Here is a 26,011-nt window from a genome sequence, read left to right on the forward strand (position 1 = left end):
GAGAGGTTGCGGCGACGGGTGCCTCCATGCGTGGGCGACGGCGGCAGTCCATGAGGCGAGCCAAACTCCGGCGAATATCTCGAAGGTTTCCATGGAAGAAAGGAGGACAGAGGAGAGAGAATGCTGCGGGGTCTACTGGCTTGCCTTTGTCTCCCTGTCAAATGGGCCAGAACGCGTGTCCGGCCGGACAGAACGACCACAGATGGACGCGCGCTCGCGTCCGCGTCGACCCAAATCGCTCCAAGATTTGCGTCAGTTTTGGGTCAAACCGGACGCTGAGAGTATCCGCTTTTAAGATGGGTTGCCCCGCTGGGTGCAGTTTTGACCCATCCGGACCAATCCGGAGTCCGTTTTTGGGTTTGGGTCCCCGCGTTGGAGATGCCCTAAATACATCCAGCCGTTGAAGACGCCGTTATTCATATGCTTGTGGGTCTCGTCCGGTTTGATTTCAAACATGTACAGGTGACGGATCGCTGTCGCCCATGGACGGAAATCGTGCCTGTGTCATGCTCGTGCTGAGCCTGGGCGCGCAACAGCGTACGCGTACATCCACAGGAAGAAGACGATCGACGATGACTTGACTCGTCAACGTCCTACTATAGCAGAAACACTGCATCTCTTCTCCCCCATGCCATGGCCCCGACCCCTCGGACTTCGGGAGGCGCGCGGCGTACGTACGGCGGCGGGGGACAAAACGGAGGGAGGCATGGCGGGCCGGCGAGACGAGAGATGACTTGGCGAGCGAGAGAGAGAGAGAGATCCATTATTACCTGCTCTGAGGGCATCTCCAACCGGGCGACCCAAACGGACGCGCTGGGCCGTCCGTTTTAGGCCGTTTGGGTGGCCGAACGGACACCCGGACAGCGCCCCGCGTCCGCGTGTCCGTTTGGGTCACACGGTGCGCCCAACGCGCGGACGCACCGCATATGAAAATAAAAAAGGAAAACAGCCAAAATTAAAATTAAACTAGTGGGTAATTAAACTTAGCCCTATTTTGGGCAATTTTTACACAAAAGAAAGCCCTATATGGGCTTTAAACTAAAAAAAAAACCCTAGACAGGGTTTGCGAGCACGGTGGCCGCCGGCAGTACTACCCCCAGTAGTACTCGTCATCGTCGGCGTCGATGACGACGACGCCCCGGCGGCGACGCGCTGTTCCGGCTCGACACGCCGGAGGGCACCGGGGACTCCGGCCAGGGCTCCCACTGCGCCCTTTCCCAGGCGGAGTGCGCGTTCGGCGGGCTCGCCGGCCTGCGCAGCCGTGCCCTCCGCGCGGACTCCTGTCGGAGCTGCTCCTCCGCCAGGCGCTCCTCCTCCGCCAGGCGCGCGGCCCGGCGCTCCTCCTCCTCCCGGAGCGCCGCCTGACGCGTAGCCTCCTCCTGACGGCGCGCCAGCTCGAGGAAGGCCCACGCGTCCGCCTGGGCGTCCTCCTGGGCCTTCCCGGCCGCCTCCTCCGGCGCGGAGGTGCGCAGCGTCTCGGGCGAGGTGCGGCCATTTGGCCAGCTCGTCGAGGTCCTGCTGCTCGCGGGACGCCGCGAGCGCCGCCTGCAGCTCCGGGTCGTTCTCCTCCTCCTGGGGCTGCGGCTGCGGCTGCGGCTGGGGCGCGGGTTCGTTGATGTAGAGGCCGCCGGGGCGGCGGCCAGCCCGCCTAGCAGCTGTGCCTGGCTGCGCGCGAGGCCGCGCCGTCGCGGATGTGAAGCATGTGCGCCGCCGCGCATCGTGCTCCACCTCGAACCACAAGTCCCGGCTTGGGACTTGCGTCGCCGTACGCGGGGTCCTGCCGGAGGTCCGCCGGCAGCCGAGCGCGGCGCCTCCGGATCTCGGCGTAGCGGGCGCGGCTCGACGCCGGGATGGGCGGCACCGGAACCCGATCCGGGCTCGGGTGCCGGCCGTGGGGAGGTGCACGTCCCCCACGGCATTGGGACGCCGGCGTCCCGAACATCCGCGCCACCGCTACGGTGACGTAGATCCGCTCGCGTCTGGGAGGCGCCGGCGGCCCCATTGCGAACGCCGGCGGCGCGACTTGCCGGCTGCTGCCGGCCTCGTGGTCGTTGGCGGAAGGCTCGAACTCGCGCTTCGGGGCCATGGCGGCGCGGAAGCTTCGAGCTCGCGCGTGCGGCCGGAGTGGAAAGTGGGGACCGGATAGGGGCCGTCCCTTCCCCGGTCCACATTTAATAGGACCGGGCACGCGACAGTGGGCCGGCCACGCGGAAAGGGCGGACACGCGAGGACGCCGCGTGCCATCCGCGGCCACGCAAACCCGGCCCAGATTTGGGCCGGGTTTGCGTCGTTCCGGACGCCGCGGCCGTCCGCTTTTGCGGTGCGTCCCCGCGTTGTGCCGGGTTTTTGTCCGGCTGGACCCATCCGGACGCGCGGGCGCGGGATGGGTCGGCCCGTTGGAGATGCCCTGAGCTCGCCATTCTCTCTCCATCTCTTTCGCTGCAGTGCATACGCCCATGCCCTCCCTGTCTCTGACTGTTCAAACATGTCTCTTCTCTCACCTGTTGGGGGCCGAGATCGGAATGAATGAATGGCCGATCGGCGATCGGATGTGTCATATGTACTGCATGCGCGAGGCGATGTGCCGTCCCATCTCCCCATCCCTTGTTAGTTCCTGTTCCCCGGGCCCGTGTTAAAATGTCCCGAGCATGTACTCATGTACTTGCTGAATCGCTGTCTTGGTTTCAATCGCTCACGTACACACTCAATTGACAGCCTCCCCTCTCTCCACTTTTGGGGCGAAATTAGTACGTGCACATACCAAGAATAAAAAGGGAAAACCCTGGTCAAGTGACAAAAGAGAGATGTCGGTGCACTAGTCTTGGTGGCATGGAGATGATGATCATTCATCGGAGGTCCCCGGTGGGCGGTGGTCTTGCCATACGAGGTGAAGGAGTTCCCCGCTGTAGGTGAAGAACAAGTTATGCACCATTACGAAGAAGGAGTTCTACGCAGATGCAGAAGATATCCGACAATTATAAATTACATGTGATGTTAATTCCTTTTATGCATGAACTTTTTTTGCGCAATATTTGTTTCAATACGGTGTAATCCTCATAAAAATATCAAGTTATTAGTGTTCTCCCGAGTGTAGCACGACTACGTGCACAATAATTTGGGGTGCGCCATGCCCACATGGGAATGAACGATTTATCGTGCATGAGACGGCTACGAGCGACACCTAATTGTCTTGACGTTGAGGTGTGATTGTCATGAACTCGGAACGAGTTGTTGAAAGATGAGCAAGAATTACATGGTGCTGTAATTGGCAAGTTGGCATACCGGTTGAGATATTTGTCATCAGTGATGTCCACATCAATGAAAATAATTTATTCACGGATCTTGAATCACCTCAACCAATTTTTGAGGGTTATTCGTTTACTAAGTGGGAGTGCACAATTATTGTTTAACTAAACGTCAATCATGAACACACTCTAAATAAACTTGTGTATATTGTTTTGAGAACATGGAATGCTTTTTGAATTTTACTTTTAACATAATGCTTGGGATTAATTGCAGATGAACACAGCTATATTGAGGCCCAACCATTTAGTCATTTTTCTGCAGCCTAGAATAAAGTAAGTCGTGTCGTTTGTTTTTTTTTTTTTTTTTTGAAACGGAGGCAAAAGCTTTGCCTCAATCTATTAATTAAGAAGAAAGTGCCCAATTTTTTGGAGAAAATCGGGCGAAAACCAACAACACACACTTAGCACCCCGCCAACCTGGCTACCCACACGAAGCACAGACGCCATCGAGGAGAAAGACCCGTTGAGGATGTCATCGAGCGTCATCGTCGTCACTCCTCCACGAGATAGCGATTCCGACTTCACTTTAGACATCCGCCATCGAGACCCTCGCCGCAAACGACAACGGAACCCAAGTGAGCCTGTGCCAAACAGTCGACCCCCAAGCACGCCGAGGAGGAGGCAGCTCCGACTTCAACTGTGACCTTCATAGGAGAAGTTGCACGTCTTGCACCGACGCAAGCACCAATCAAGTGGCATCGTTGCCACAAGTCGCCTCGCAGCTCCGACTTCACCATCACGGCAGGGGTGACGAAGAACATGCCGCAACTCCGATCCGCTCACCATTGTCATCGTCGCCACGCAACCCATGACGCCAACACCATCCAACTTCCACGGGTCCCTCTGGCCTAAGCAGCTCCAAATCGATGCCCTCAAAAGGGAAGACGACACAAGAATGCCGCCATCGACCGATCACGACGGATCTAGGGATTTCCCCGGAGCAAACCCAGACAAGAAGCCACAACGTCACCTCGGCGATGCCTTCAAGAAGGGAGCGGCGCCCGAGCCCGCCGCCATCGCCGGCCTCGGCCAGCCGCCGGCCGGCCAGCAACCGAGACAAGGCGTTAGCTCGGGACTTGTCGCGCCATCCTCGCTTCGTGCCCAAGACCGGACCACCTTCTTCCACCATGCCCACCAACACCTCGCCGCTGTCGGGGCAGCCGCCCCCGGAACTCCACCAGCACCTACCACTGCACCATTGCAGCACCACCACGGCCAGGGCCTCCCGCGCCAGCCAGCCGCGACGCCCAGACCACCCACGCCCGGAGCCGGCCCGCAAGGCCCAGATCCGGCCCGGCGGCGCCCCGCCACCCTCAGCGCCGCCGCCCCCACATGGCCACGCGCCACCACCTTCCCCAGCACCGGCCACGCAGCGCCCGCAACGGCCACTGCCCGACCGGCCCAGGCCAAGCCTAGATCGGGCCCGCCGAGCCGCCGCCAGCAGCCACGCACCATGCCGCCGGCCTCCGCCCGTCCCGCCGCGAGGTCCACGGCGACCTCGCCCCGAGGCCGCCGCCCCGGCGCACCGCGACACCTCTGCGCAGCACGCGCCCCGCGGTCGACGCCAGCGCCGCGCGTCTCCACCCACGCCTCCACGGCGAGATCCCGCCCTGACACCTTTGGCGGCGAGGGCGCCCGCCGCCACCGCGGCGACGGCCAGCGGCAGCGGCGGCGAAGGGGGCCGAGCTGAGGGGAGCCCCGGTGGCGGCGGCGGCTAGGGTTCCCCGAGCCGCCCCGTGCGGAGCGACGCGAGGTCAGGTTCCATTTGCATTGACTTTGAAGATTAGTCGTGTCGTTTGTGGAATCATGACATTGTGAGCATCTTTGATCTGGTTTAACGTAAACAGTTGAAGCATAAAGTTGTCAAGAAAAAAAAAACAGATGAAGCATAACAAAACATATCACACAAAGACACACACACACACACACTCTCTCTCTCTCTCTCAAACCAAATTCCACAAAAACAAAAACAAACAAAAAACAAAAACAAAAACACCTAACAATTTTATGCTAAAAGGAGGCCTGCCAATCTAAACGATTACTCCATACCACCTCACGAAATCTGTCAAGCAGTAATGATGGTACATAATTAATGTACAGACATGTACATCCTTGGTCATTTGATTTGATCGTCACATATGCTAACGCTATCCCAGAGAAAACCAACTCGTTGAATGAAACTCGAACGCAATGATAGCCTTCCAGAAAGTAGGATGGGCTGCGGCTCCGGTAGCACACATCGAACAAGTGTACTTCCGTGCCATCGCCATCGGACTATCGGGGTGCCTGCCTGCTTGCTGCCCACACATGTGTGGTGCTCGATTGATCGGAGACGACGCCTCGGTCGGTCGAGCAAACATCCATGGAAGTATCTGGCTTTCCTTTCCTGGGGAACAATAATGCCCGGCGAAGTTTTCGCCCTCTCGAGTCGAAAAACTATGAAAGTCAGAAGCCGATCTGCAGCTGCATCGGCACCAGCTAAAACTGTTTGAGCTGCCGGCCGCATGGATGTTTGGCTAGATCCTAGATGTGTGAAGTTCTGAACTAGCTGTAGCCTTAGGTACAAGCTGAACACTGAGGAGACTTCCGTCTTGCCAATGGAATGTTGCTTTCGTGTAGGGGAACCAAAGGAACATTGCTGAGAGGAGGTGACTTGAACGAGAAACATTAGCGAACGAACAGGAAAGGCTCGGGCTCTTGGGCTGGGGATGGACTCATCCTTTGGTAGAGCAAAGGAAGCCCATTAAAGCCGGAAATGCGCTTTTGATCTTGGGTCCCTATGATCCTACTCCAGAAAAACCATTTCAAAATATATTAAAAAAGTTCGGAACAAAAAAAATCGTGTATATATCGATATTCTATGTTCGCATATCAAGTTCCGTGGAAAACCGATATTTTTTGTGTCCGGTGTAAAAAGACAAGAAGATGTCTTGAGAAGAGCTTATTTTTAACACCAATTTTTTCTTTTACACATGACACAAAAAATATCAGTTTTTCACGAAACGATTTTGTGAACACACGGAATATCAAGATGTATTCGCGACATTTATTTTCATATTTTATTTTGACATTTTATAATAAGTTCAAAATTCATTTCAAAAATCAGGAGCATGTGCTCTCAGGTGCAAAAAATGACATGTCCAATTAGGGCACAATTCTTTTACCGGCTTAAAAAATAGGTTACCCTCTCTCCAGCTTCTCTCTAAGCCACCTAGCCTATTACCTGGGGCTTCTAAATTCATTATGGGATATCTAGTTTAGAAGCTCCAACTAATAAGTTAGGGCGGCTTAGCCGCTTAGGCCATGTACAATGAGAGGTGTACTTAGGAAAATAAACCAACCTTTTTTGTTAAGCACTAGGGTTTATTTGTAGATGAGGCTATGAGGTGCTTAGTTAGGCATTTTCTAGTACAAATAAGCAACGACACTTAGACAAAAACCGAAATCTAAGCCCTTCGTTAAGCTCCCTTAATGTACATGCCTTTATGGTGGAAGAAGTTGGGGAGAGGGTGGCTTATTTTTTTAAGCTATAAAAGATTTGGGCCTAAACTTGTGAGGTGTGACGAATATCCTTTTCAATCTTCACCTGCTACATCCCCACATGATAAACTATCAAAAAAACTTGGCCCAAATTTGTGACGTGTGACGGATAGGTTTTCCAGTCTTCACCCACATCCCCACATGATACTTTTTTTGTCAAAAAAAAAAAGAGAAAAACAAGTGGAGATCTTTGACTCCTGGGCACCAATGATCTATTAATTTTAGAATTTCAAAAATTGCATTTACAGGTTTTCAAAATTGTATAAAACTTCGGATGTAGCCCAAGATTTATCACACGAATGAATCTTTGGCACTAGAACACCAATGATCTATTGATTTTTAAAATTCAAAAATCGAATTTACAAGTTTCATTTTTTTTAAAACTCTGGCTTTAGGCAAGGATTAATTTCACAACGTGAAAAAAATGTGAACTGCAAATACTTTACATTCCGACTTGTACAGAAATGAAAAAGTGTGGATCTGGCTATGTATATTTCCAAATCTTCATTTTTATTAGATTTTTTCATTATTAGGCTATATCATTTTTTATATTTTCTTGAAACTTATAAATATTATTTTAATTTTTTAAAACGAAAAAAGCACTGAAGCTCGGGAGGCAAGGACACTTTTCATTTTAAAACCCTATAGGATATATTTTTTACTTAATTTATGGTTAATGAACTTAGTATTTTATAACAGTTCATAATACTAGGCTTAGTCTTTATTTCTATTTTGTAGTATAATGGCCTTGAATATTAAACATTCAGAAGTATACTAAACCATTACATCTATATCGCTGAACATATATGCACTTTATGCGATGAACATCGAATGTGTGATTGTGTATCTGAAGAAACTTCTTCAATGTTTAAAACTCAAAGAGCCCTGCTATACGTACGACAATACCTGTACGAACCTTGTACGATCAGCCTGACAGCAAGCTCACTTCACGCGGGCGAACAAGACCATGTGCCTTCCTTTGCTATTTGCCTACTCCTACTCAGAATTAAAGCCGGCCAAGCTACACCACCAAGTCTAAGATCAAAGTGTGTATATATGAAAAAGTTTGTTCATTTGTTCCATGAGAATTCGGTAGCTCCTTAATCATCAGCTTCGCAAGGGCATCTTCAGTGGAGCGATCCATAATGTTTTGGGCTTTTCGAATCGGTTCACGCGGACAAACAGACCGGTCACCCATACCCGTCCGGCGTGACCCATCAGTTCACCAAATTTAGAAAGCCGATGCGTCTACACGGACAGGTCGCGGACAACGCGTGTGTCCTCCTACGAGTGACGTGGGCCCACATGGAAGCGACCCGTCAACAGAAAGCTGACTGGCGGTAGCAGGCACGACCATCAAAGCCGTCGTTGACCACTGCCGACGGTTCATCGACCTCGTCTCTAATGACGAAGAAGACGTCGGAAATTTGAGTTAGGTTTTTTAGGATTTTTCAAAATTATTTTCTAACTAAATTTTGTTAGAATGAATGAAATATTTATGAATTTTTCACGGGATTTTGAACTTCATTTGAATTCAGTCTTCTTTATGTCTGGGTCAGAAATGGTCAGCATGGACCGAATAGGTCGCGCCGCCGCTATGCAGGCATGTCTGGCAGACCGAACAACCATCGAAAATCTATCCGTGAAGCGACCCAAACATATAGAATCGGATTATTTGGATCGCCGGTTTGTGTCGACCCGCTGAACATACCCTAAAAACCACCAAGATATTCAGTGTGTCGGGCTGGAGCTGGATACAACGATGCTGAGATCATCTCCAGCCGCGTCCCCCAAAGCGTCCCCAAACGGCGCCGGATTTATCGTTTGAGGGCGCCGCTGTTGCCGCCGCGCCTCGGATTAACGGGCGGTGTTGTTCATCTCGACGTCGTGCTACGCCTGGAAGTAGTCGACCCACCAGGCGTCGTTGACAGTGGCCGCCCAGGTTGGATCGGCCCGCTTCTCGACAGTGAGGCAAGCCCGTCGGGCCCTGATCGTGTCCCTCCAGTGCTCCGTGTCCCGGCGGCGGCGGCGGGACGCCGACGCCGTTGACGACCATCCTCCACCCGCCATTGTTTGGCTGGCGCGTCCGCTCCTGCGTCTCCTCGTCTCGCTTCGTTGTGTCCGGCGTGCCCGGCGTCGCTCGTGTAGCGGGAACGGGCTCGGACGCCGAACACCGTATTATACCGCGCCGGACGAAAAGGGGCTTTGAGACGGGTGGGAACGAAACTTTGTCTGGCGCGCAGGGGCAGGAGATGCTGTGAAGAAGCCAAGACAGGAAGTATTACGAGTGTTTTTTTTGTATCGGGCTGGGACTTGGCGTAGGGTAGCGGGGCTGATGTTGATTAGCTTGGTTTGCCAGAGTAAAATTAGTACTGTGGAGAAACATCGTACGTGGTTCGTATGTGTGTTGTCGTGTGTGGAGCAATTCCGAAACTCAAATGGGGAAATTAGAAGATAAATTCATCATCATATTCTAACATTAAAGCAGGAAGAAGAGAAGTGGGCGTTTGAGCCCAACCCGAGCCCAAACTCAAACCTAACAAACCCAAAACCCGCGGACCAAAAATCTCCGAACCCTCGCCGGCAGTACCCGGCGTCGCCGCCATGCACGCCTCCGTCCGCTTGCTCCGCCGTCTCTCCTCTTCTTCCTCCTCCCGCTCGCTCCGCCGCCTCCCCTTCCACCCCTCGCCCCTGCCGTCTCCACATCCACTTCCTCTGCCAATCCTCCGAACCCGGGCCCCCCTCCCCCGCCTCGCTGGCCGCCGCTTGTCCACCATCTCCTGCGCATCCACACCCTCTGTCCGCCTAGGGGAATGCGGCGCTCTAGGCACTCCGGCCATACCGGAGGTGGAGAAATCCGAGGGAGAGGAGGAGGTGGATTCTGCGGCGGCGCGGCATGACACGGACGCGTTCGCGGCGGTGGAGCTGGCGCTGGACTCGGTGGTCAAGGTGTTCACGGTGTCAAGCGGTCCAAACTACTTCCTGCCGTGGCAGAACAAGTCCCAGCGCGAGAGCATGGGCTCCGGTAAGCAACCGATCTTGGCAGTTTAGCCCTGTGGAGTGAGTCGGAGGAGTATGTCTGGATAATTGGATCCCGCCACTGTGGTAGTTTGCCAGGTGTGATGGACATTGAGAATAGAATATAATTTTTTATTTTACAGATAGATAGTTTCAATTTGCTGTGGGATCAGCTTACTTTGCTGATTCATTCGGACAAAGGGAGTATCTTGTATGCAATTTGCCCTCTGGAGTGAGTCGGAGGAGCATGTTTGGATAACTGAATCCCATTACTGTGGTAGGTGGCTAGGAGTGATGGACATGGATAATAGAATATAATTTTTTATTTTACAGATAGATAGTGTCAATTTGCTGTGGGATTGACTTAGTTTGCTGATTCAGTCAGACAAAAAGAGTATCTTGTATGCAAATTTCTGGTGTTATTCCTAATTGTATAAGGTGTATGCACTAAGTAAATGTTATAGAATGGGGAAACTGGAGAATTTGATTTAATGAGAAGTCACTGTACATGGATTTCCCACTATACTACTGGATTGTATTGTATACTGTTAAAATATACACGATATAAGAAAAAACATAGAACATAGAAAACGACTTCAGAAAATGACATAATGTGAAAGGTTGGTTGTTTTTGGGCCTCCAATGACATTGGAATGGAGTTTGTTCTGTGGTTCATCTCCTAATCTTCCATCCCCATTGTAGGCTTTGTAATATCTGGAAGAAGGATCGTCACAAATGCTCATGTGGTAGCTGATCATACTTTTGTTCTTGTGAGGAAGCATGGGTCACCTACAAAGTACAAGGCCGAAGTTCAGGCTGTTGGCCACGAGTGTGATTTGGCTCTTCTGACAGTTGAGAGTGAGGAGTTTTGGGAGGGGATGAACAGCTTGGATCTTGGAGACATTCCGTTTTTGCAGGAAGCCGTCGCTGTGGTTGGCTACCCTCAGGGTATGAGTTTGACATTGACATTCTGATATCTTTTTTTGCAGTAGTATATAGTTAGTCCTCAAACTTCTTAGCTGTATGATTTTATCCACAAGTATCCAGTTAGGACTGTGCATTAGGGATTAGTCATATTGTGGGATCTTAATATTGTAATGGTTCTAAAACGTAGTTGGGTAACAAATGTAATTTATATATGATCGTACCAATTCTACCGATCCTAATTATTAACTGCAAATAGGTCTTTTAGTTATAAAGCTCTTATCATATGATGAAAAGATGTTTGATTGGACTTTATATTTGGAATAAAGCTGTTAATTGAAACTAGCTGAAATACACTTTACATTTAAGAAAAGTACCTTTGTTAGAATCAGGTGGGGTCTTAGATTCATGGTTTAAGGGTTGAGGGTCTTAGATTCTACTACTTGATCCTAGATTGCAATGTTGTTGGGATATCTCTGTTTTGAGCCGGTACCTAATCTAAAAAACTGTAACCCTAGTTTCTGCCGTTTCAGAAAGGTTCGCTATTACTTCAATTTGTTCAGCTCAGCTTGGTTCCGATGCTGTACTGCTGCTGCTAGCATTAACTGGTCATCTACTTAGACACTTGAAACATATAAAAATGTGGACAACTTAATTATTCTGGAGTTTTGATGGTGCAGGTGGAGACAATATCTCTGTCACCAAGGGGGTTGTTTCTAGAGTTGAACCAACACAATATGCCCATGGTGCGACTCAGCTCATGGCTATACAAATAGATGCAGCTATTAATCCAGGCAATAGTGGAGGGCCTGCAATCATGGGCGATAAAGTGGCTGGAGTTGCTTTCCAAAATCTGTCAGGAGCGGAAAATATTGGGTGAGCACTCCACTTTTTTTTTGTCTTTGCACCAATTGAATCTTTATTTTATCCCGAATTCTGTGCTTAACCTTTTTTTGGCAGGTATATTATACCTGTGCCCATAATTAACCGTTTCATTTCTGGAGTGGAAGAGAGTGGTAAATATTCCGGGTTTTGTTCTCTTGGAATATCTTGCCAGGCCACTGAAAACATCCAAATAAGAGAGTGCTTTGGTATGCGGCCTGAAATGACTGGAGTGTTAGTGAGTAGAATAAATCCTCTATCTGATGCTTACAAAGTTTTGAAGAAAGACGATATCCTTCTTGAGTTTGATGGCGTGCCTATTGCGAATGACGGGACAGGTGAGCTTAAACTTCCCAATATGCATTGGTCGGTATTTTGTGTTGCAAATTTTTGTTTTCTATATGTTTATATATTTGGATGCATTAATTATCTTACCATTCTGTTTATAATATTATTTAAGTATCGTCATTTGGCATACTATGCTACATATTTTTGCATTGCTGATTGATGAGTCTATGCATGTGCCACTCTGAAATATGAAGCATACTAGCATCTCAGCTTCAATAACCGATGATCATAATCTCTTTTAATGCTTGCAGTTCCATTTCGTAATAGAGAGAGAATCACCTTTGATCATCTTGTGTCCATGAAGAAGCCTGAAGAAACATCAGTTATCAAAGTGCTAAGAGATGGCAAAGAGCATGAATTGACTGTGACACTCAGACCTGTAAGACCATGAAATGCTACTTATACATTTTATCTGAGCTTTTGATTGACCAGGGTGCATCTTGTTTGAGGGGTTGTGGATACTAAGTGATTGATGGGATGGGATGTTCTCCCTGTTTAGTGTTTGTTAGTACTTAGTTTCCACAGTGTCAAACATTTCAATGGACTGAACCTTGATCGAAATAAACTCTAAAACAAACCTACAGAAGTAGCATCCATCCAATCAGTTATTACCTATTTTAGGACTCATCCCACAAAAGTCTGTAACACACCGAATTCACTATATTAGCCCAGCGAGTTGAGCCTGTAGACCTTTTCTACAGCTAATTGAACAGGACTTGGTGTCTGGGTCTGACTGGATTTATGGACTGCCCAAACTCATACTTGTGCAGGTTAAATAGTAGCCCAAAAAAGTAGATTCATTTGTTACACACTAACCCCCAGGCTTAGGCTTTGCATCCATCATTTGCTGGCACTTTTTCCTATCTTGATCTTCGTTCTCTATGTAGACAGTGAAGTGATCTTATACATGCATTTCTTCTTATGCAGCTGCAACCTCTAGTCCCTGTACATCAATTTGATAAAGTACCCAGCTACTACATCTTTGCTGGTTTTGTTTTTATCCCGCTGTCCCAGCCTTATCTCCATGAATTTGGAGAAGACTGGTACAACACTTCGCCACGCCGACTTTGTGAACGGGCATTGAGAGAGCTTCCAAAGAAGGCTGGCCAACAGTTAGTAATACTCTCGCAGGTACTACTGCACTAACTCACTATCTCCTCATGCCTCAGTTTACCCCATTTACCCCATTTAAGGTGCGGAAAATATAGCAGACTCCATCAGTCACTTACCCTGTATATTTTCATGATAATTGATCTACTACTCAAATCTGTGTATCAGGTCCTCATGGATGATATTAATGTCGGTTACGAAAGGCTGGCTGAACTGCAGGTATTTTTCTATTAGACACATCCTTTAGCACACACCGCACCCTTAATGATAGTTAAAGTTATCTCAGCTGACGAGGCTTCATGATATTATCAGGTGAAGAAGGTGAATGGTGTTGAGGTTGAGAACTTGAAACATCTGTGCAGTATTGTGGAGGGCTGCACTGAAGAAAACTTGAGATTTGATTTGGATGATGAGCGGGTCATCGTTCTAAAATTTCAGAACGCGAAGCTTGCCACATCTCGGATCCTGAAGCGGCACAGGATTCCATCAGCCATGTCGAGTGACCTTTTCGATGAACAAGGAAGCAATGGTGAGACTGAAGCGTCCGGCACTAACTGACACATTTTGTAGACGTAGCTACACAGCTTCCTGCGGAAGAACCGATATTAGCTCGGTTGTTTTTCCAGAGGCAGATGCGGAAGGACGAGGACTGCCTGGAGCTCTCCTCTGGCTGCGGCGGCTCCTGTTTGGCTGACTCAATTTTGACGGAAGGAAGAAGGGGGGGTCTTCAGCAAATAAGAAGAATCCAAGTTCTTCAGCCTAAGATGTAACACTATCATTCTTTGCTCCCCCCAACTATTTATCATTCTTTCTTTTTTCACTGTAAGGGTTGCGGTACCCTGTGTTGAATTCATATTATGTATCATCATGAAAACGTAGCATAGGAAGCACGAGTTTCAGTAGTCGAAGGCACTTTGTTCCAAACTGTACAAGTTTTGCTGACATGTTGAGACAATTTATAGAAAATTTTAGCAGAGAAAGGAAAACCTGAGTGTTTGACTCCTGCCAGGTTGGTATAATGTTCTAACAGTTTCTTTGGATCTGTTCCATGTTCTTAATATTCTATCTGAATCCTGTATTTAAGTGTTCCAGTTAGACTTGCAACGGGGAACAGGATGCGGGAGGACAGAAATTTCACAGCCCAGCCCAGCGCTTTCACGTTTTCTACCCTGCAGCCCTAGTTGCAGTAGTTGAGAACTTCGGTCTTTAGTGCGTACATATTTGTTTGTTCATGTAAAATGTCGCCATAGTTTGGAAATTTTCAAGGATGAACTGCTAGCCTGGTTCGTTAGCATCATGGCCGATGATAGCTTTATGAGCGATTTCTGGCCGTGCTTTGTGTCTTGCAGCTCATTGTGCTTCATTTGGCGTTTTTGGTCATTATTAGGGCCGCAGAAGGATGTGCATCTTCAGTACTCCTTTCGTTCCTTGGATTCAGGACACGAGTGTGTAGCAGTGTTGTGTTCTTCGCTCCGTGAAACGAATGATAAGAACCGTCATAGACCTTAAACGATGATATGATGTGAGAACAATGAACTACAAACCTGCTCATATTAAACTCTGAATCTGTGAAACAGTTCCTAGTATAGTTCTGTGTAGTACCTATTTATCATTTTAGATTTTTTTAGAAATTTTGCAAAATTCAAAAACATTGTGAATGCTACGAGATTATAGCAATAAAAAATTCACCCAAAAATGTTAATCTACAGGTTTGTCGTGCGCAAAAGTGACAAGACTGCATAGATTCATCCTGTTGAGTGCAAAACTGCAGTGGCGTGGGGCCGGCCGCCCCTCTCATAGTCTAGTTCAGTTCACCCGACCGGTTGGTTCAACCAGCAGGCGAAACAAATATCTCACCGAGGACAGAAGCCGGAGGAGCAGATTAGGCATCCAAACCACCGTAAGAATCTCCTCCGACGCTCCCGCGCTAGTTTCGAAAGCTAGTTCTCGCGACACCAGCGGGGCAGCAAGCCATCTTTGAGTCTCCCACCCAAGAAGAGTAGAGAAGGAGCCGCAGCGCACTTGACGCACAGAATGGCGCTTCGCTGCTCCCTGCCCGCGACGTGTTCGACGTTTTGCCTCAAAGGAGCGGAGCACCCCAATTCGCGCGCTCTCCCAGTGCGCCTCGTCAGCTTCGGTTCTTGCCCAGGGTCCAGGCCGCGCGTGGGGCTCGTGCTCGCCGCTAGCGCCTGGGAGTTCCGTGCGAGCGAACCCAAGACAGCCGGTCGTCTGGTGATTGGTGGCGGGCCGCGCAAAGACGACACCAGTTCCGACTCCGAGTCCGATGACGACGACGACGACGAACCTCCGCCCATGACGGACGAGGAGCGTAAGAAGCTGCGGAGGAAGATACGGGAGATGATGGACCGGATGCCGGAGATGCAGGAGCTGACCGACCCCGAGGAGAAGAAGGCCAAGATGAGGGAGCTGCTGACTAAGTACGAGCTGGTCGTCGAGGAGGAGGACCCGGAGTGGCCTGAGGATGCCGACGACGGGATGGGCTTCGGCCTCGGCCAGTTCTTCGACAAGATCACCATCAAGGCCGAGAAGAGGGATGACGCCGCTGACGACGATGATGCAGGGGATGGCACCAAGAAGGAGATCGTTTGGGAGGACGATAACTACATCACGCAGGTCAGGGATGTCAAGACCAAGGATTGGGACGACACCGTGTTCACCGACTTTGGCCCGTTGATTGTGCTTGTGCACAACCGGTACAAGAGGTATGCTTTCTTTTTCCCAAGTCAAGTGATTAAAGCTGAAAATGTTACACGTGTTCTACGTATGTAATGTATGCTTCTGTCAATTCGTGCAAGATACTTTAGTTGGCCACACTTGATGTTTCAAGTATCCTTTTGGCCAAACAATAGCCCATGAAACTTTCAGAGTGTGCAGTATTACTTCGATAATTACCATAATATTTTTCGTTCTTGTAGACCACAGGAGAATGTGATGGCAAGAAACGAGCTTGTAAAAGCAATTGAGACGTTTTGGGAACATGATCTGCCTTCACCAAGAGTACATTGTTCTTTACGACTTTCTTTCGTAAATCTTTCACCGTCTGCTCTTCAGAGTCACGTTCTGACTTCCGGTTGCTCTTTTTACACCCACAGTGTGTAGCAGTGGATGCCTGCGCCGAGCCAGACCTTGTGGCCGCCCTGAAGGTGTCTACTTTCCCTGAGTTGCTCTTCACCAATGCAGGGAGGATACTACACCGAGAGAAAGGTACCTTGTCCATTCTTAGATGAATACTCCTTAAATACGTCAATTTCCTCGCCAAGTTCGCTGATCCAAAATCACTTGTACTAGCTGTCCGTTCGGCCGAGGTTTTGGCGAGGATGATAGCCTTCTTCTACTACAAAGCGGCCAGACCACCTTGCTTGAGCGAATCAGACGGCCAGGGGAAAGAGAAGGTCCCTCTGATGTCATGAAAACAGAGTGGAACATGGTAGTTTGTGTTAGTATCTTACATCAGTGTAGCTTTCGAGTTTACATACATCAGTAGAGTTACTGTTAGCAGGAATCCTGAGTCTCACATGTGGCATGCATGCCCTAAGAGTTTATGGGATGATTCTATTCGTAATGCTGGATACCCACGTCACCATCTGCTTGTTATGTTCAGTACTTAAGTGATGCTTTTTTTTTTCTTCGAGAATATACTCTGAAAAGTGTATCAATCGAGTGTTGATGACAAAAGCAATGCCGGAGGGAGGAGGCCGGCTGTTTATGCTACCAACATGAGGTGGTAGCGAATTCAGATAAACCGTAGTATCTTACCTGCAACCATAAGGGCAACGGCTCAGGAAAGCTAAACGCAACACCACGTATGACTTCTACTAAATGCCACGTATCATGCATCATGCTCTTCCTTTATCTTGGCCTTGATCACATCTGTTGTTGGCCTAGTGCCGGTGGAAACCATGTCATTCCAATGCCGCCAAACTATGTCATTCTGATGCCGCCAAATGCACCAGAAAACCAGTATGATTGCTGTCCACGTACCTCATCAATCTGGCATAGCACATGATCTCGATATCCACCAAGTTTTCAGCTTGGTGTCCACTGTCGGTAGCCAATTCATCTTGCCATGTCGTCTCTCTGGGATGAGTTTAGGATATGATTTCATGTCAATTGCTAAATTTTGGGTAGTAAATGAAAAACATACAAGTTTAAATTCGGTTTGTGCTGGTGTATTTGAAAGTTTAGAAATGATATTTAATGGGCAACCTTGGCCAAACTTGCATCAGATTTTGATAATGGTGCCGAATTCACTCAAAAGGTGACGAATTATCTTCAAGGAAAACACATCGATGGCCATGGACCATGATTCTTTGGCAATGTGTTGCAGCTCTTGAAGAAGAACTTCGAACTAACAAGTGGCTAGTGGATCCTCCTCGCCCAATGTCTGTTGACAAAGATGATCACAGCTCCTCCCCGTCTCCAAGAAGGTGGTGATGCTGGGTACATGGAATAACCGAAGTCTACCCTTCCTTCAGTGGCGGAGCTTGCCAGGAAATACGGGGGGCAAACCAGAAAAAACTATGATCGTGGTGTGTGGGTAAAAAGCTCAAAAATTTCTACTATAAGCAATATTTTTTTCTTCACTAATTTTCTAAAAGTTGGGGGGGGGGGGGGGGCCCCCCTGACTTGTACATAGCTACGCCACTGCCTTCATTTGTCCCGCCGGTGATGCCATCTCCTAGCCAAAGGGGTTTTGTATATGTTCTTTTAATTTATCCTACTTTTTTTTTGTTTCCCTCCAATTTCTAGATGTTTTTCTTTTTCAGAAACACATGTGTTCGCGCAGTCGTTAATTTATCAATGGAACCGGGGATGGCCTCCTTGTTGATACAAAAAAAATCAAACCATTTTAAGCAGTAAAAATAGTTATTTCAACTTGGGCTAGCATTGTGTTGGCAAACCAACTGGGCCGGATTTTTCTCAGACGCAGAGCGAATCATGGACCGCCGGACGAGCCCAAGAGCCTGAAGAGAATTCGTCTCCGTCCATCCCTGGCGAATTTCTGGTTCTTCGTCGCGAAGGCAAATCTTCTTCAGGCGTTGCCGGAGCCTGCGCCGCGACGAGAGGCGCACGCGCGTGCGCGTCTCCGGCTTCATCGCCGGCGCGACGGAGAGAGCAACGCGGGAGGGGGTCGATCTAGCGGGCGCCTCGTCTCGCAGCGATCGTCGGCGCGAGCTTCGACGATGGATTCGGCTCGGCACAGAAGGGTTCCCAACAAATCCCGCCGCCCGGAGTGGAGAGAGGAGGTTCGTTCCACTCCCAGCTGGTCTCGCCGGCGGGGCAGTTTGTTCTATGTCGTTATACCACACCGGTGTGTCTGAAGGGTTATGTTGCTCATATGGTGCTCGGTCGATTGCCGGACTGGGTCGGTGCCCTAGAACTGCATCCAGGGTGTCATCTGTATCATAAAATTAAAGATTTTTCTGCTATCTTTTGTGGATCGTGATGTACTAGGTTGTTGGCTGAACTGCCTGTAGGGTGCCATCTGCATGAAATGTTTCATTGAACTGGAGTGCTGGATGCTATTATTTAACTGTTATGCTCTTCAACTGGAATTATTCTGAACTTGTGCTTATACCCTGTTATGCTACCCGCAGCTTAGGACGAATTGCTTGGAAAGAGTTAAAAATGAGAGAGTCCAGTTGCTCTGGAAGGTCAGGATCCAAGGGCAGCTACCTGCTAATGACAAGGTATCCTAAATGTGGTGCATTCCTTTTTCATATTCTGTCCATCTTTGTACAGCTTATGCTCCTCTCTAGTCTAGTACTACTTAAGTTATACAAAGTATGTTCCTTTACACATTAGTGCAAGGCCCAAGTTTAAGTTACTATTTCGAAAGGTTCATCGAAATTTAGTATGGCACCAATTGCGAACGCTTACAGTTTGTTTTACCCTGCAGTATAACCATAGAATTGAATAATTGGTAATTATAAAGTTTTGTGGCGATTATATTGTTAAATTTTTGTATAGCTCTTTTTCCCTTTCTTGTCTTGTTCAAATTTGAAATTGTTTACTACTTTTATATGATGTATTGACTTGTAACACAGCATTTCCTGATTATACACTGCATGCCTCATTGACAACCTAGGTCTATTCTGGTTCCACTAGTTATCATCACTTTCTAGAATATTTTTCTTTCTTAAAAAGTTGACATACTGGAGCTGGCCACGATAATAAAATTGGGTACAGTGTGACTACCCCAATTGATAAATATGGCGAATACATACATGTCTTAAATTTCCTTCCTTTTTATGTATACATTGTCTCTGATTATCTACATATGTCGACTGACAGAAAACGGTCGAATCTGCAGTCAGGAACATTATCTCTGATGAGGTACAGAAACTCAAACAGTGTGTGGATGGAAAAGAGGACAAAGATGTTGATATGATATGGGAATATCAAGGACCACAGGAAGCTGAGCCTGCTGAATTTGATAGTGAAGACATATTGCTTGAGATGGAAAGACTTCTTTATGAGGATCTCCGGGAAGAATTAATTCGGAAAGGTTACTTTTTAGTACAAATTTTGCTACTTTTTCTTTGATGTGCTGAATAACAGCTCAAGTTCTGACCAGCAACTTGCTCTGTTCACCTTTCGCTGGAACTTTTAACTGCAACAACAACCTAATCAACTGTTTCTCGCATCCCTATGCCTATATCTTTACAACCTTACCGAGAATGTCCTCAATTTCCATGGATGCTCAAAGTTTGTGAATCAATTTTTTTTATTATTCTAAAATTCTTTGCTAACATTGTCTTTTGTCTAGAAATAGAGGCCCTTGACGAGGAAGATGCATACTTAGCTCAGGCTGCTTTTGATCATTTGCAATTAAATGATGAGGTATGAATTTCTGCAACGTTTAGTTCATCACTTTATTTTGAAAAAAAAATCTTATTTATATTTTTCCTGTATTCCCTCATGATTTTTTTTCTATGCAGAATATATGTTTGTTCATGCCATTACTTTTTTTATGGACATGGTTGAATTAAACTGTTTCCTCCTTGCTTCTGTACTTCTGTTTATGGGAGGAACTACTACATAATTGCCAAATTTTCAGTGAAAATTTATGGCAAACTTGTAGGGAAGATTTCCCGGTGACCTGTTCAGTTTTGGATAGCCAAAGCATATTGTATACTGAAGCAGTTTGTCAATGTATTGTTATTCTGGTTGTTACTAGACTCAGGCATAAATCATAACTCACATCATATCGAAACTACTCATAACTTGCCACCAAAGTTTGAACATCAAGTAGTACTAACTACTGAGTAGATTCTGTATCGATTTTTTGTTTGGATTACAGATGTAGCACGGCTTATTATGTCAATTAAAATTCAATGTCAATAAAAAAGATTTCATGTATGTTATAATCATGTCAGGGTGCCGAAAATGCTAAGCTCTGGTGTCCAGTATGCAAACAAGGAGAGCTACGAGAGGCTCATAATCTCATATACTGTACTCTCTGTAAGATACGGCTTGACCTTGGAGAAGATAAGGTAGTTTTCGTTTGCAACTTTGCAGTTATCCCTGACACATTCAGTCTCTTATGTGAAACCATCTTATTGAACGTGATCAATTCAATCTTCTTAATCAGGTAGACCTGGATTTCTTACGGGAACGGTTGGCTAATGTGCATACTGAGCATTTAGACAGAGGATGCACATTGTCACCCAAGTTCTGCTTACAGACCATGTTTGGGTTGAATGCACTTTGCATACAGTGCGATAAGTGCAGCACTTTTGAGGTGGTGATGTAAATATTGCGATGAAGCTAATGCGATGACACACATTATAGGAAGGTTGTGGTAGTTTTTCTCGAGCTATCTATTAGAAATTTGCTGTACCTGTGGTATGCTGAGGTGTCCAAACAATAAGGAGCCATAAAATGTAACTGCATGTGTGCCTACCTTGTTTTGCCTTGTAAAGACTTGCTATGCAGTGTGATTAGGCAGGTAGTTTTCGTCAATATTTCGTTGGCACCTTGTTTGTTTCGTGATACTTCTACACCCACATCGTCCTACTGATAGAATTTTGCCGCCTTGTAGTAATGGAATGGAGTACTGTGTGAACCCAGCTGTTTGTTGCTAGCTAGTAATATATTTCCAGTTCGCTGAGTTTTGAAACTTTTTTTTCCTGTCAGCTGTGGTCAATGATAATATTGTTATTGGAAAGGCTTGCTCAGTATTCCTTTTGTCTCCCAAGGCAATGTCCTTTTTTGACAACCACGGGACACATATAAGTGCGGCCATAACAGAATTTTCTGGCGCATGTCATGATGTCTGACAATAGCTATTTCATTCTAGAACACCAAAGCCGTTTCTATATATAAGGATACATAATGATGAATGATAGCGTGAAAAATGATTAGGTTATAATCTTGCTGACACAAAAAATATCCAGTTAAATAAATTTCTGGCACACCGGGAGGAAAATACAAAGAAGATGATTCATATAAACAAGATGATGCATCAAGCAGATAGCGGTATATGTTCAGGAAATTACTTCCACGTATATAATAATGTCCATTATCTTGTGTGATCCACTTTTCTTCTGTTATACAGTGGTTGTCATATAGGTCTTCAGAGTGGTTATCATTGCTGACTGTACAGTGTACAGGATAAACCTGCTGAGGTCCCCTGTTGGCTAACAACTTCGCTCTGCAAGCTATTTACAACTTGAAGCGTAAATGCATCATCGACAAGAAAATAAAAAATATTCGGAGCAAAGGCCAATGGAATACAATTCCTTCAGAGTTCATCAGACAATCCCAAAATCTCATCAAATAGCTTAGTCATCTTCTGGGAGCTGAAATCCTGCTTTACACCCAGAATGCGGCGAGACATTGGTGGCTGTTTGGAACAGAAGAATTTCGCAGAATTGTCGTTCAATTTTCCACACAAAGATGAAAATAGGATGCATGTTTCCTTGTCCTTTTCCAATGTTCCAAGCGCCCACCATGGCAATTGGGTACCAGATCATAACGTTGCCGGCTTGGTGCTGATTCCATATCTAAATTGATATAAAGCTGTCAGTTTGGTATTATCATCTGCCCCTTTCCGTTATACTCAAAGACTCAAGAAGGCAGCAGTTGAGCAAGTCGTCGGAGACATGGAGTTGGCAACCTTTGCAAGTAGTATATCTTGATCATGAGGCCAAAGTTAATTGCTTTTCGCGGCTTCGCAGTGAGGCCTAGCTATAGATATGGCCGCTATTCATCAAATCATTCTAATGTTTCAAATATGAAAAATCTTACGTAAACATGTAACAAAAGCCACGCTCAAGTAGATTAAAAAAAGAAAGCTCTCATAAGTATTAATAGTTTAATACATGTCCATATAGCACCATAATTAAGCATGGTACCAACCATGTGGCACTACAACATGTATTTTGTCATCTACTCCGTAGTAGAGCTGTATCTGGAAATGACCACACTTTTTTTGTGTAACAAATGTATCAGTAAGGAGTAGCTGAGCTATCGCTAGCCAAGTTAGCTGTACTGCATATAGCAGAACTCTGTCCTGTCCTCGGCGTTTGATTCCAAACTAAAACTTGAACGAGGCACATCTGACTGTCTGAGTCCTATCTCGATTCTATGTGTTTGGAGTAGTAATGTTTCTGAAACCTTATTTCCTTCCTTGCAACTGGACTGTATTTCAGCGCACGACTTGTTCGTTTTGTAATGGTAAGTGATTACGAATGTAAAGAAGTGGGGGACGAGAAGCTCATAGTGCGCTGTAACCTACCACGGCAAGCAATGGATATGCTCTTCTACTCTGCACGCTAAGAAAAAATAAAGAACCATTATTTTCTTCAGCAATCTCACGACATCTTCTCTGGAGGAGAAGTCGTCCAACCAAATCACCAAACCATGGAGGAAAGCTTCAGCTGGCTTCGACCTAAAACCATAATAACAATCAGGTTTCGACCTAAAACCATAATAACAATCATACCATTTTTGTCCAAGTGGCGGCGTCAGCGAACCAAAAAGAATTCAGAAGCAAAGCGTCACACGCAGCGCGGACGGGTTCCTGCGTGCTGCGCTGCGATGGAATCACTAAACGCTCTGTATTATGCGAATGAATTTACGCAGTTCGCATCGGAGTACTAATTATTGGAACGCGACATCATTCAGAAGCAAATCGTCACACGCAAGAGGACTAGGGCGCCGACGCGTTCTTGTGATGTGATGGAGCAGATAACGCTCTGTATTATACGGATGAATTTACATGTTGTTGCGAGCATTGAACACGACATACATACGCGCGAATTCGTATTTTAAGAGAAGCGAGCCAGAAGCCGCCATTGATGTTTTCTGAAAGTAAACGCCGGTGACAGGTACTCGAGATCTGTTCTTCACCGTCAGTCCGAAAATTCTGAACTGATGATCATGTATCGCAAAGAAGATTTTACTATCATATCAATTTCTCGTTTGTAAGACTGAGTTTTCTTATATCCAATAAAAGCGGCCGTACGAATCATTGCGATGGAGAGGCTGGGACAACTCATTTCGAAAGAAAATCCAGATTGGAGATATCCTTGGTTCAGATTTTACCGTTTCAACACGCATGGAAAGAAGATGGATCGGACATCGGAGGAGTTTGGTATAAAACGGCCCGCCCAACGAATCCCCCGACAAAGAGGTCAGAACCGGCACACGCACCCATCGTCCTTTCATTCCCCACCAACCCCACCCCATCTTCCCACCTCTGCTCGACCATGAGCTCGTCGCAGGTGGAGGGCCTCCTCCCGTTCCTCTACAAGGCCATCAAGGACCGCCGCCGGAGCAGCAGCACCAGCCGGCCCGCCTTCCATGCCGGCGCGGACAACGCGCAGGCGGAGGACGAGGACGACCACGGCGCCGTGGACCTCGGCGACACGGAGCAGAGGCGGCGGTGGCTGGAGCAGGAGCTGCGGTCGCCGATCCGCGCCGCCGGGCCCTCCTCGTCGTCGGCAGCGGCGGCCGAGGGGCACGGCCGGAACCGGTCGCTGGAGGAGCTGGCGGGCCAGGTCGGGGGCACGCCGGACCGGCGGCTGCGCGTGCCGCTGCCCAAGGCCAGGAGCGTCCGCGTCTTCTCCTGCATCGGCGCCGCGTGACCAACCGCGCGCACGCCCGTGCGTGTAGGCGTAGCCGTACGTAGATGTATACGTAGTATACGTTGATTGGCGAACTCAAGTGCAGTGTAAGTTTTTGCTGTACATACGGTTGATTCGGTAATATGGCTGGTGTTGGAGACTGTAAAATGAACATGTGCTTCTCGATTCAGTTCTGCGTTACATATGCGTGTGTAATCTTCTCGTGCTTTTTCCAACAGCTAATTAACCCCTCTTAGCTGCTAGCCTAGTTTAGTTATCGCTTGTAAAAGTTCATCTTCTCCGTCGGTTTCATCTTTCAAGCAAAGGCATATACACGTCCAAGTGTTTCTTCTAATGATTCTCCATCAAGGAAAAATGTATTGAAACGATCGGACACAAGCGAAAAGCAAACAGAACATGCACGTTCTGTCGTCGCTCCCAATCAGGCAGAAAACCAGCCGCGAAGGAAGAAGACTGTGGATCGAGCATGGCCACTACCCTTTTTTTTATTTGTTCGGTGAAGGGGACGGCAAGTATGCACACGAAGGATTTTCACCAACGTTTAGGCCGTCATGAGGCTATTATCTCTACTCGTTTAATATTGCTCGGGAGATGAAATCGACAGATATGAACCGGGAGAACACTCCTTGCTAGGGTGCCTAAGAAAGGAGCACTACACCATGGACCAAACATTTTTTTTTTTTGATAAAAGGAATATATTAATATCATAAGATACCAATTACACCCAGCCTCTGCAACAACGCAACACCCTAATGGCAGTACGGATGCACACAGCCAAAAAAAAAGAAAAAGAAAACTAAGAAACAAAAGTCCCGCTACAAGATTCTAGCGCCTAGCAACAAGAATACATCCACCACCAAGACAACACCCGAAATACAGACTCTCCAAAAGCGACGCCTCCAAGAAGGAAACAAGTGCACCGGCGTCGTCGTCGCCCGATCAAAGATCTTAGGTTTTCACCCCGAAGATAGTCCCCGCTCTCAAAACATTGCCTCCAACAAGGTCATTGCCGAGCACAACCAGTTAAGGCCAGATCTTGGATTTTCACCCTGAAAGGTAGGACTCTGAACTTCACCTGTGTTGCCGCCCCCACTTGCATACCACTGCTGCGAAGCCCGGAACACCAAGCAAGTCCCTCAACAACGCGGAGACTTAATTCCCCATTAGCTAGACCTCCGATCCGGCCTTCATGATATTCTCTTCTTCGACTTCACCATGGACCAAAATGTCACTTGGTGTCAACACAGAACAGAGCTTCGCGTCGCTCCCTCCAGAACCAAATGGCTAGAATAAAAACATGGGTGCGCACGACCGAATACCACCCGATCCAGCAAACTCCAGGCAAAAAAACATTGTTACATTCGCCAGCGGCGCCTTCCGGAACTCAACAATCCGGCTAGATCAAGGAGAGCAGGCCTCAGGAGGTCTCCATCTTCGCGCAAGAGAAACCCTAGGACCACCACCTTCAAACTACGAAACAGATGAACAGGCCCCCTCACCGTCATCTGCTAGCCAGCGAAAACGAAGGAGGAATCGGTGAACGCACCATCCGAGACCCACGCGACCCATATCAAAGATCGGGCCTGCCACGCCACGCGGTCTTGGACGCCGGTACCACACCATCCACACCTCGCAAAGTCACTGCCCCCTCCTCGCGCCGTCAGGAGAACCGACGGCGGATCCGTGTGGGAACCAGACCCGCAGCCCACCACCACCCCCCATCGCCGGAAGCCATGGAAGGGGCAGCCGCCGCCGCACACCAGGGGATCG

General features: G+C 47.7%; 4 protein-coding genes across 5 annotated transcripts; all 4 read left to right on the forward strand.

Annotated features, from left to right (window-relative positions):
* The first annotated feature begins 9,449 nt into the window (after positions 1–9,449).
* Positions 9,450–13,843, forward strand: LOC124646539 (protease Do-like 10, mitochondrial). Its single transcript, XM_047186643.1, has 9 exons — positions 9,450–9,870; positions 10,566–10,811; positions 11,468–11,663; positions 11,748–12,007; positions 12,269–12,396; positions 12,945–13,148; positions 13,296–13,346; positions 13,440–13,656; positions 13,754–13,843. The coding sequence occupies exons 1-9, from the start codon at positions 9,450–9,452 to the stop codon at positions 13,819–13,821; spliced, it is 1,791 nt and encodes a 596-aa protein (XP_047042599.1). The 3' UTR covers positions 13,822–13,843.
* A 1,316-nt stretch (positions 13,844–15,159) lies between these two features.
* On the forward strand, positions 15,160–16,771 carry LOC124646540 (thioredoxin-like fold domain-containing protein MRL7L homolog, chloroplastic). Its single transcript, XM_047186644.1, has 4 exons — positions 15,160–15,850; positions 16,064–16,145; positions 16,241–16,352; positions 16,437–16,771. The coding sequence occupies exons 1-4, from the start codon at positions 15,162–15,164 to the stop codon at positions 16,556–16,558; spliced, it is 1,005 nt and encodes a 334-aa protein (XP_047042600.1). The 5' UTR covers positions 15,160–15,161; the 3' UTR covers positions 16,559–16,771.
* Positions 16,772–18,283: 1,512 nt separating this feature from the next.
* On the forward strand, positions 18,284–21,113 carry LOC124646541 (RPA-interacting protein A-like). Of its 2 annotated transcripts, none has more exons than XM_047186645.1 (6): positions 18,284–18,394; positions 18,746–18,838; positions 19,443–19,656; positions 19,918–19,991; positions 20,528–20,644; positions 20,743–21,113. In XM_047186645.1, the coding sequence occupies exons 1-6, from the start codon at positions 18,332–18,334 to the stop codon at positions 20,902–20,904; spliced, it is 723 nt and encodes a 240-aa protein (XP_047042601.1). In that variant the 5' UTR covers positions 18,284–18,331; the 3' UTR covers positions 20,905–21,113. The 2 variants fall into 2 exon arrangements, with proteins under 2 accessions (XP_047042601.1, XP_047042602.1); XM_047186646.1 differs by having other exon boundaries at positions 19,924–19,991.
* Positions 21,114–23,772: 2,659 nt separating this feature from the next.
* On the forward strand, positions 23,773–24,476 carry LOC124649648. Its single transcript, XM_047189244.1, has one exon. The coding sequence runs from the start codon at positions 23,864–23,866 to the stop codon at positions 24,239–24,241; it is 378 nt and encodes a 125-aa protein (XP_047045200.1). The 5' UTR covers positions 23,773–23,863; the 3' UTR covers positions 24,242–24,476.
* Positions 24,477–26,011: the final 1,535 nt, after the last annotated feature.

Source organism: Lolium rigidum, chromosome 4, assembly GCF_022539505.1.
Source record: "Lolium rigidum isolate FL_2022 chromosome 4, APGP_CSIRO_Lrig_0.1, whole genome shotgun sequence".
Taxonomy (NCBI): Eukaryota; Viridiplantae; Streptophyta; class Magnoliopsida; order Poales; family Poaceae; genus Lolium; species Lolium rigidum.